The 11,162-nt window shown below is 46.7% G+C and overlaps 1 protein-coding gene across 1 annotated transcript; it reads left to right on the top strand.

The window, feature by feature from the left end:
* Window positions 1-2,254: 2,254 nt before the first annotated feature.
* SNX12 (sorting nexin 12) lies at window positions 2,255-10,898 on the top strand. Its single transcript, XM_053273351.1, has 4 exons — window positions 2,255-2,556; window positions 6,842-6,937; window positions 7,284-7,408; window positions 8,286-10,898. The coding sequence occupies exons 1-4, from the start codon at window positions 2,392-2,394 to the stop codon at window positions 8,386-8,388; spliced, it is 489 nt and encodes a 162-aa protein (XP_053129326.1). The 5' UTR covers window positions 2,255-2,391; the 3' UTR covers window positions 8,389-10,898.
* The last annotated feature ends 264 nt before the right edge of the window (window positions 10,899-11,162 follow it).

Here is an 11,162-nt window from a genome sequence, read left to right as displayed (position 1 = left end):
ATGCAAACCAGGGTGGACCTTTGCTAAGCAGCAAAGGGGACAATTGGTCACGTCTGTCATTCTCCAAACTAAAAAACTGATAAATCTCAGAATTCAGTTTATACATTGTATGATCAGGTTTCCACACTAATTTTTCCAGCTTTACAGATATACCCCTGCTAAGTGATTATTCTCTTTATAATAGTCAGGGGGGAAGTAACTGGCCCTATCCAGCATCCCTCCAGTGGATCCCTCTTGTTACATCATGTTTCTCTGTAAACTGTGAGCCCTTTGGGGACAGGGATTTATTATTTATTCAATTCTAAATAGGAACAGAATAAATTCATATAATAAATAATATTCATATAAATTCATATAATTTATTCATATAATAAATAATACTTTATTATTTCTTGTTTACACAGTCAGACAGGTGTTATTAATTTATTATTATTATTATTATTATTATTATTATACCTCAGCCACCTAATGGCCCAGCGAGGAAGCAATTTGCCTAGGGAGCAAGTGGTTGCCTGTTTGAATCCCTGCTGGTATGTTTCCCAGACTATGCCTAGGGAGCAAGTGGTTGCCTGTTTGAATCCCTGCTGGTATGTTTCCCAGACTATGGGAAGCAGTTGCTTCCCCACTGTGCCATTAGGTGGCTGAAGTATAATAATAATATTATGACTATGGGAAACACCTATATCGGATAGCAGCGAAATAGGAAGATGCTGAAAGGCATAATCTCATACTGTGTAGGAGGAGGCAATGGCAAACCCCTCCTGCATTCTACCAAAGACAACCACAGGGCTCTGTGGGCGCCAGGAGTCAACACCAGCTCGACAGCACAACTCTAGTATACTTTACCATTAGTATAATTAGATTATAACTTCAGTATCCAGTGCACATTAGTACACAGCTGATATACATATTAAACAACTACAACCATGAATATTAGAGGATGTTCAGATGGCAAGGAATCAGTGTCCCATGTGTTCAAAATCAATTTCTGGAAGGGAACAAAACATGGAATCCCACAGGAGGCAGGCCAAAGGTATGCCAAAAGAGGGGTGGGGGAGTCTGCCAAGGGCAGTAGAACATCCTGGGAGCTGCAGACAAGATGGTCTTTTCCCTTGACCCCCCAATTGGGACACATGGAACAGCCTAGGAGGACTTGCCTGAAAAGATATGGTATGAATATTTTAAGCAAAGAAATACATGACTAAAAATCTACTATTGATTGTCTGAACAACCTTTCGCCCAAATGGCACCCCAGGCAAGGATTGTCTTCAAGGTGTGCAAGCACACACACCCTTTTAGTTTTTCAATTTTTTAATATTGTATCACATTTGTTACCCCTTTCATTGTTGTCATGAGGCACGACTGGCAGGCATGATTTATCTCTGCCACAGAAGATGAAAAAATTACATGAATTGATCTATGCAAATAAAAGTACATATGTTTCTTCCAGTCTTATATAAGCTTTTTAATTTTAAGAATAACTGAAATACCAGGGACTCACAAGTTGCCTGCCCCTAAATCTGTTCCTGCTGACTGTAGTAAAATACCAGGTTCATAGTGCTCATTGAATTTTTAAAAAACCCAGAGTGTGTCTCCATAGATCCATCCAGATTAAAATTTTAAAAGCCATTTTATTTACCTCGCCTTTGCAGAAGTTAGAACTGACTATAGAAACCACTGAAGAAATCCAGGATTTGCAAGAGCAAAAGGTGTCCTGTTGTGCCCTCATTCTAGCTTTTCAATGTCTTGTGAAAAATGTGATTTTAATGAAGATACTGGCGGCCACGGAGGATAAGTGGCCGGTAGCGGCGGCGGCTGTGTTTACTGGGGCCGTTTGGCTAGTCTACATATCTCACTCAAGACTTTTGCTATCTCTATAGCTCTGTTGGGCGCAGCGCTTCAAAGCCAGGCTCCAATGCCACACTGTGCGCATGTGCACAAGACGCGCAGTACCCCGCAACCTGCATATTTCTTCTATTATGCAAGACACCTAAGGCAGAGCCCTTACAGTACAGCGTTCCAGAGGAAGACGAGCTGCCCAAGACCATGGATATCGGCCCTTATTTATGCTATCTATGGACAACAGGATTGTTATACAGGTTCCCAGTCATAGAGTCCCGCACCCCACACCATGGATAGCGCACCAATTATGCTGGACAGCGAGGACGGCGCTTCTTCTTATGCGCGTTACGCGGTGACGCCTTCGGCAGCCCCGGACCATGAATTTTCCCAGGCGTTATGCAGGGCGGAAGCGGCGCAGCGCCTTTCTACGCACGGCGCGGGGCGGCCCCATGTATTGCGGCGCCGCGGCGCTGAAGAGAAGGTGGCGGCAGCGGTGGTTGTTCCGCTGAGGCGGCTCTGACCGAGAGTCCTCCTTCCTCACCGAGCATCATGTCTGAGGCAGCGGTAGCCGACACGCGGCGCCTCAACTCGAAGCCGCAGGACCTGACGGACGCCTACGGGCCGCCCAGCAACTTCCTAGAGATCGACATCTTCAACCCGCAGACCATGGGCGTCGGTCGGGCCCGCTTCACCAGCTACGAGCTCCGCATGCGGGTGGGTCGCGGAAGAGAGGCCGAGAGGGGCCAGGGTGGGCGGGGCCTTGGTGCAGGAGCGGGGGGGGGCTACGGAGTGGGCGGGGCTTGGGCGTGGGCTAGGTACAGGGCTGAGGCGGGGAGTGGGCGGGGCTCTTCTCTACGCCACGCCCAGTAGCCCCCCCCCCGGGTGAGGAGACTCCTCGCCTTATTGGAGAGGCGTTTTAGGGAGACTGGCAGGCTGCAGTCAGAAATGTTATTGGGAGCAGTGTTCCTTCTAAGAGGGATTTCCAGATGTTGTTGACTACAACTCCCATAGTCCCCAGCCATTGCAGCTAAGAGTGCTGGGAGTTGTAGTGAACATCTGGAAATCCCTGTTAGAGGAAATGGTGATTGGGGGGCGCTTGAGGTGAGACATCTGTTGTAGCTTGGTGTGAAATGAGGACATCTCCTGCAGGGTCTGGTGTGTGTCTCATGGGCAGTGTTCTCTCTAACAGGGTTTTCCAGATGTTGACTACAACTCCCATAAACCCCAAGCAAACGTTATTGCAGCAGGGGAGTCTGGGAGTTGTAGTCAGCAACATCTGGAAATCCCTCTTGGAGAGAGACACTACTCATGGGGCTGTCTTCTCCCCCGCCCCCCACGTGTGCACCAACACCACCGGTGCCTTCTTTGAAAAAGATAAAAGTTGAGCAAGAGTGGTGGGGGAGTCTTAAACTTTCCCCCCGCCTTGTCTCTTTCTTTGTTCTGTTGGTTTTATTATTAATGTAGTGCTATCAGTTACTTGGTTCTCCAGGAAAAGTGCAGCATGGAGCCCTGTCCTGAGAAAAGTATCTAAATTTAGGCAGTGGGCAATACTGATGGGATAGGGAGGAACAAGCAAGGGTCAATGAGGCATGCATGCAGTTAGGCACAATTGTATCACTTTTGTTAACTGGGCAAAGAGGCACCTTTTTAACCTGATGATTCTCTTTATTTAGCAAGGGGAGAATAACTGGCCCTATCCATCCCCCGCACAGCACCCCTCCACAGAGGTGCACCTAGGTAATTTTGGAACCTGGACCTAAAGGCCTTTGGAGGCCCCCTGCTGCAAGTTAAGCATCATTTTTTAACACGTAGGTTCTTGACAGCACATGCTACACCAACCAGGACAGACTAAAGAGGATTTGGTGGGCCCCCAGGGGGTGTAAAGGCCCTGGACTTTGGCCCCAAAGTCCAAGAGTAAGAGTGCCTCTGACTGTTGCTGGTGTCTGTCTTATGTTTCTTCTTAGATTGTGAGCCCTTTGGGGACAGGGATCCATCTTATTGTATTTATTTATTCTTTCTCTATGTAAACTGCTTTGGAAACTTTTGTTGGAAAGCAGTATATAAATGTTCTGTGCAGTCTGCTTACTCTGAGTTAAAAGCTCAAAGGATAAGCCAAAGACACAGTATTAGTTTAAGAGACCTGCCCTTGAAATTCTGGATTGGTAGGCCTAAGTATTGCATAGATGCAGGGTTGCTCAGTGATTGAGATCTCCCTTGAGCATGGGCTGAGCAGCCCATTCTCAAGTTCCTTCTATGTGAAGAGGGAAAATGGTGTCCATCATAAACAAGATGACTCAGGTGATGAGTGTAAAATAAGAGTACTATTCCATTCAATTGATGGCATAGTAAATACCTACCTATCTATATATGGAGACCTAACCTACTTCACAGGGTTGTTGTGAGGAGAAACTCAAGTATGTAGTACACCGCTCTGGGCTTCTTGGAGGAAGAGTGAGATATATCATCATCATCATCATCATAATCTCCCTCCTTTCATTTTATAAGAACATAATAAAAACTCTGCTGGATCAAGCCCAAGGCCTATCTAGTCCAGCATCCTGCTTCACAGGGCCCATCAGATGCCTCTGGGAAGCCCACAGGCAAGAACTGAGGGCATGCCCTCTCTCCTACTGTTACTCTCCTGCAACTAGTATTTAGAGGCATCTTGTCTCTGAGGCTGGAGGTGGCCAATAGCCCTCAGACTAGTAGCCATTGATAGACTTGTCCTCCATGAATTTGTCTAAGCCTCTCAAAGCCATGTAGGCTGGTGGCGATCACCACATCCTGTGGCAAAGAATTCAATCAGTTAATTATGTGTTGTGTGAAAAAGTGCTTCATTTTGTCAGTCCTAAATTTATTGGCAATCAGTTTCATGGGATGACCCCTGGTTCTGGTGCTTTGAGAGAGGGAGAAAAATTTCTCTCTCTCAATTTTCTCCACATCATGCATGATTTTATAGACCTCTATCATGTCTCCCTGCAGTCATCTTTTTTCTAAACTAAATAGCCCCAGGTGTTGTAGCCTTGCCTCATAAAAAAGGTGCTCTAAGCCCCTGATCATCTTGGTTGCCCTCATCTGCACCTTTTCCAGTCCAGTTCTACAATGTCCTTCTTAATATATGGTGACCAGAACTGCACACAGTACTCCAAATGTAGCCACACCATAGTTTTGTATAAGGGCATTATAATACTAGCAGTTTTATTTTCAATTCCCTTCCTAATGATTCCAAGCATGGAATTGGCCTTTTTCACAGCTTCCATACATTGAGTCAACACTTTCAATGAGCTGCCCATCATGATCGCAAGATCCCTCTCCTCATCAGTCACTGACTGCTCAGATTCCATTAGCAAAAATGTGAAGTTGAGGGTTTTTGCACCAATATGCATCACTTTACACATGTTAACATTGAACTGATTTGCCATCTTGTTGCCCACTCCCCCCGTTTGGAGAGATCCTTTTGGAGTTCCTCCCAATCTCTTTTGGATTTCACTACCCTAAATAGTTTGGTGTCATCTGCAAATTTGGCCACCTCACTTCTTACCCCAACTTGTAGATTATTTATGAACAAGTTAAAGAGCACTGATCCCTGGGGGATCAGCAGATGGCCCCATGTTCTAATTTGTGAGAGAGGGAGAAAAACTTCTCTATCCACTTGATCTACACTGTGTCTCTGTCGAGCCCCCTGATCACTTTGGTTGCCCTGTGCACCTTAGTATTGCAAGTTTAGTGTTATGCTAACTTGTAATTAGTAGCATAATAATTGTATGAAATGATGTGTGTATAGATACAGGAAGCCTACCATTGGGAAATGGTTCTGAACATTTTTCACCCCCCACATCACTTTTGGAAGGGTAGGATGCAGGGTACTCTAACTTTTTTACATCTGTGTGCAGAATGAGTTTTGTTCTGGGTGACAGTATCAAGGCAGTGTGTGCACACATGTATTCAGAGTGCGGCCTTCCTGATTCCACCTGCGCGGGATCAAAAATTAACTGAGTGGACATCAAAAATGTGTTTGAGCTCATAAACACATGCATGCCTTTGAGGGAACAGTGTTGGGATGGCGTTTTGTGAGTGTTCTCCCTGAGGTGAGAAAGTTATGACCTAGATTGGTTTTGTCAAACATGTTGCACACATAGGGACATAGAAAGCTGCCATATACTGAGTCAGATCATAGTTCCAGCTAGCTCAGTATTGTATACACAGACTGGCAGCAGCTTCTCCAAGGTTGCAGGCAGGAATCTCTCTCAGCCCTGTCTTGGAGGTGCTGCCGGGGAGGGAACTTGAAACCTAGATGCTCTTGCCAGAGTGGCTCCATCCCTTAAGGGGAATATCTTGCAGTGCTCACACATGTTGTCTCCCATTCATATGCAACCAGAGCGGGCCCTGCTTAGCTAAGGGGACAAGTCATGCTTGCTACTACAAGACCAGCTCTTCTTTCTTAATTGTGTGTATTGGACACAAGGGAGAACTGAGGCCCTGCTGACACATAACATGGGCCAGAATTCATCCCTCGAGAAGAAGTTGCAGTTGGTCTGTGGTGGGAAAGATCCCCTTTTCCAGTGCTGGGCCTCTGAAGCTGCTAGTATGCTTGTGTGCCTTCTTCCCTACCCTCCCTGCCAAACCTTATCTACTGTGTTGTGGAGCACAAAGTAAGAGGTTATGCTCCAGATCTTTCATACTAGCAAGATGCTTGATCAGCACTCTCTTAATTAGTGGAAAGGATTGTTCTTCTGAACAGAGGTATCTGCTGCTCACAAACCTGTGGAGAGACACACATTGCTTTGTAGAATGGCTTAGAGTAACATGGGAGCGAGGCTTCTAGATGTCTCCTGAGTTGTGCCTAATCACAGAAGTCCCACTAGAGCTAAGAGTCCTTGGTGCAGAGGAGGGCAGCATGCACCCCTGAACCGTAGTATTGCAAGTGTCCTATTACTGAAGGGGTAGCTCCTAAAGTCGCTGCCAAGTAATCTCTCTCTTCCCCCTGCCCCCCTTGCAGACAAATCTGCCCATCTTCAAGCTGAAAGAGTCTTGTGTAAGGCGACGATACAGTGACTTTGAGTGGCTGAAGAATGAGCTGGAGCGCGACAGTAAGGTGAGTGCAGGGGAAGGAGCACCCACTCTGTGCTGCTTCTGGTCTTCTAAGTACTGGATATCTGCCTGTGGGTGTCCTGCAGTGTTCCCTGTAACAGGGAATCCCAGATGTTGTTGACTACTACTCCCAGCATCCCCAGCCAAAGGCCCTCTGAAGCTGTGGATGCCATTGTAGTCAACAGCATCTGGGATTCCCTATTACAGGGAACACTGGTCTCCTGTGTTTGTGGCAGAGGGGAGCAGTACAGAGATATACTCCTTTCTATTGGGCTAGCACAGTCCTGAGGAGTCATGCAGGAGGAGGCTGTGGACTCTGCACCCCCTTAGATGATGCTCTCTGCTCCTAGATTGTAGTGCCTCCACTACCTGGCAAAGCCTTGAAACGCCAGCTTCCTTTCCGAGGAGACGAGGGCATTTTCGAGGAGTCCTTCATAGAAGAAAGAAGACAAGGCTTAGAACAGTTCATAAACAAGTAAGATTGAAACTGGTATTTGCTGTCTAGGGCGAGTGGAAGATCCGAAGAAAGAGGATATGCCATGACAATGGAGTTGCCAAATTGTGTAGAGCAGTCAGTGGGCAGATTGGCATCACTCTTCTAGCTTGAGAGGGCACCACTGGTGTCCCTGTACATGTGTTTCTTGGAACCAGATGGTGGGTGTATGTGTAATGAGTTGAGATTCTGTGTGACATAGATTTGTAGGTGCCAGCCACTTTTCACTGGTAATGGGCTTATCTTAACCAGACTGAAAGCTGGTTTACTATTCATTCCCTCTCTCCACCATATTCCTCAGGGGAGGTGGTTTGGGGCAGAATTCTCGGCACCTTCTGTCCCTAATAAACGGTTGTTCAGGGATGCAGGCAGCTATGACAGCTGTACAGATGTATAACTGATATGTCTGCACTACAGACATATCAGTCCACAATTTCACTTGCAGAGGAAGTAGCACTTTGTGTTAACGCACACACCCTAGCAAGTGCCCCTTATCTTTGACTACACACTGTGCTCTGGAAGCACTTGGAACTTGCAATAAATCCCTTTCCTTTCTTGAGCCTGGGACATGAGAGAGATGGCTTCGTTCCAAAGATAAGTTTCTGCCCAGGAGGTAGATCTTCTCTCTCAGCTCCTGCAGTGCTGGTCCAGCAGCAGTAGGTGCAACTGCCAAGGGCAACAGTTGGTTGACTACCAAGGCCAGCTAAAATCTGTGGACCCGGATGCTTCCTCTTGTCACAAATGGGAATAAGTTCATTGGGTGCAGACAAACCTGCCATTGTGATCTTCCTCCCTTTGTCCAGTACTGGCCAGCGAGTGGTTGTCTTACTAAGCTAACTCCCCTCTTTGTTCCTGGCAGAATCGCTGGACACCCACTGGCACAGAATGAGCGCTGCTTACACATGTTCCTGCAAGAGGAGACCATTGATAGGAATTACATCCCAGGAAAAGTCCGCCAGTAGGGGAGTCTGACATTGTCCATTCTCTCTCCCCCTGCAAAAATGACATTTATTTTTACACTGTCTCTTCTGAACCAGCTCTTTTTCTCTCTGAACCTCCCCACTTGCCCAGTGTTGCCTGCCACGCTGTCGTGTCCCGTCCCATCCCCAATCAGGCAGCAGTGTTGAGACCTGATGGTCTCTGGCCTCTGCATCAAAAGTGATGACCCGTGATGACCTGCACCTGTTGGTGGATAGGCAGAGCTTGCTGAAGATGATCTAGGGGCTAGCATAAGGTATTGCAGCATGCATCAGAGCTGTCTCTCTCTCTTTCCTTCTCCGTTGTTGTGCAAGGGGGTGGGGAATTCTCCCTAAGTACACCTGTGACAGGAAGAGATGTATAGGCTTGAGAACTTGGTGTCTAGTGTGGAGTAACTCGGTCATCTGTTGAGAGATTGGTCCTGCTGCTGTTGCAGAGATTGCTATCTGGCTGTGCCTGTTCTCCTCTAAAGGTTATTAAACTTGAGACTGGAAAGCAACAAGTGTCTCCCCTGCCTGCTAGGAGGATTCTGTAGACCAGAAGCACCTTTGAAATTCCCTGTACTGAGCAGTTAAGGCCTTCTTGAGAGAGGTCAGAACTGGCTGCTGTGCAGGTACCCCGAACTTCTTTCTCCCACCAGTATGTTTTGAGTGCTTAGCTGCTCATTCTACTCCTGAGAACCCTCTTGGGTCTCCGGTGATTCAAAGGCAGCAGATGGGTCGCTTTACCCTAGGCATGAGGCACCTTCTGAAAGCTGCTGCGTCTTGTAGCAGGGAAACTTTCCCCAAAGGAGTTAGCAAAGCAATGGCGGTTTCTTGGAAGGGGATAAGATTAGAGTTGATAGTAGAATCCTGGTCAAATCAAGCCTGTCCTGATTTCTTGGCTGACTTATTGATGTTAAAGCCTGCAAAGCAGTGTTTCTTTAAGGCTTACAGCTTGCAAAGTAAGCTGCTGTAAATAGCCAAAGCTAAGGGGTGTTCAATGTACAGCTTCTGTGACTAATGGATGCCCTCGTCTGGGCTTGTGTCTGCATCCAGCTGAGATTACCATGCAAACTTCACTATGAATAAATATTAATATGTTGGGCTGACACTTTATATTTACCAGTCAAAAATTACAAGAAAGTCAAAACAGTCTCCAGTAAAGTGGGATAATCAGAGAGAGAGAGAGAAACACACAAGAAACAGAATGCTGGTTGGTTGCTCCTGTGTTATGAAGGCTGTCCCCATTTTCAAGAAACTTAACTGGGCACTTCTGGTATTAAAGACCCATGCACATGCGTGCACACACCAGGCACAAACAGTGGAATGTTATGGCTTTCTCCAGTGTCTTATCTTCCATTGGACAAGCAGATTTAAGCCCTGACTGGGAAACGGATTGCTAAGAGTAGGTAGAGGAATTGCTCCCAACCAAAACAGCCAAAGCCTGGACATCTAGGGAAATTCATAGACCAGCCAGACATAACAGTGGAGGCCTAGGTGCGGGTCATTTCATTTTCATTTGGTTTTGTCAGACCCCAGTCCTTCTTGGCTGGGGCTCCTTGCCCCCTAGGCAGCAGTGGCTCTTGCATTTGCAACACCTACTTCTGCTGTGGCAACATTGGCTCAGCAGCAGTAAGGGTAGCTTCAGTGACTGCCATCTGAAGTTTCCTGCAGCTCATTGGGCCGTATGTGATCTTCAGCAGTTGTGGTTCCCACAGTGGGTGTGGTAATCTCCAGGCCCTTCCCCTTGCTCTGGCTCTTGCTCTGCAAGACAGTGTCTCTCAAGATAGCAAGCCGTTTCATTCATTGCAGCTTCTCGGCCCATGCCAACAGAAGGGGGGGAATAATTGTTTTTGGATTATTTTCTCTCTCTTTCCCTCCTCACCTTCTTTCCATCCAGCTTGGAGGAATACTCGACAAATATTCATATGCTGGATTGACACTTTGCACTGTCGGTCCACATTGCAGGACACAACTACTTTAATTGATTTGAACAGAGGGGATACCTGATGGCATAAACAGCACCCTGGCCTCCTCCCAATGTACTGATATTTAAATAGTAGTGAAATCTGCAAGTAATAAAGTGACTGCAGTTAAAATTGTCTCTTACTACTTGGTGCGGGTAAACAGGTATATTATGGAGGAGAGAGAAAACATGTATATAAGAAGTGGGGAGCAGACAGATGCTACCCAGCCGTGTTGGCAGAAGCCCCTCTCCTCTGGGCTGCCAAAGCAACTACTAGGAAGATGCTGCCTGTATACAGGCCCCTCTCTGCTGCTGCTGCTGGAGAGGTGAAGGTTTCTGTCCAAAGCAGCCTGCTGCCACCTCCTGGATCTGCATTAGCTGTGGGTTTTTAAAACTCCTTCATCTTGGTGCGCAAGTCTGAGGATCAAAGGCTCTTGCTGCTGTACATATATTCTGATGTGGGGCTTATAATTCAGCAAACTATGTTTTCAGTTTACTGTCTAATGTAATGTCCAAATTTGTTCATATTAAACCACTGTGAAGCCAACATGGCTCTGTCTTATCAATAAGAAACAGTTCTAAATAGTGTTGGATGGCGGGGGGAGGAAGATGCTATGGCAGTGTATGTCAAAGATGTCATTTGGATGTCACCCCCACCCGTTCCTTCTAGTAAAGTGCTCATTGAATACTGGGTGCAGCTGAATTGTATCCAAGACTACAATGCTGTGTGTTAAGGTGTTCTGAAAACAGCAGAGCTTATTTCTTGAAGGAAAAGATAGGCCTGGGGTGGATGACACTGCTTAAGAGTATT

This window comes from Hemicordylus capensis, chromosome 11 (assembly GCF_027244095.1).
Source record: "Hemicordylus capensis ecotype Gifberg chromosome 11, rHemCap1.1.pri, whole genome shotgun sequence".
In the NCBI taxonomy this organism is placed as follows: Eukaryota; Metazoa; Chordata; class Lepidosauria; order Squamata; family Cordylidae; genus Hemicordylus; species Hemicordylus capensis.
Note: the sequence above shows the minus strand (reverse complement) of the source record. Positions and strands in the feature narration are given on the sequence as shown.

Coding starts and splice junctions, on each gene's coding strand:
- SNX12 (XM_053273351.1), top strand. CDS start 2,392: ATGTCTGAGGCAGCGGTAGCCGACACGCGGCGCCTCAACTCGAAGCCG. Junction 6,938..7,283: donor AGCTGGAGCGCGACAGTAAG/GTGAGTGCAGGG, acceptor CTCTGCTCCTAG/ATTGTAGTGCCTCCACTACC. Junction 7,409..8,285: donor TTAGAACAGTTCATAAACAA/GTAAGATTGAAA, acceptor TGTTCCTGGCAG/AATCGCTGGACACCCACTGG.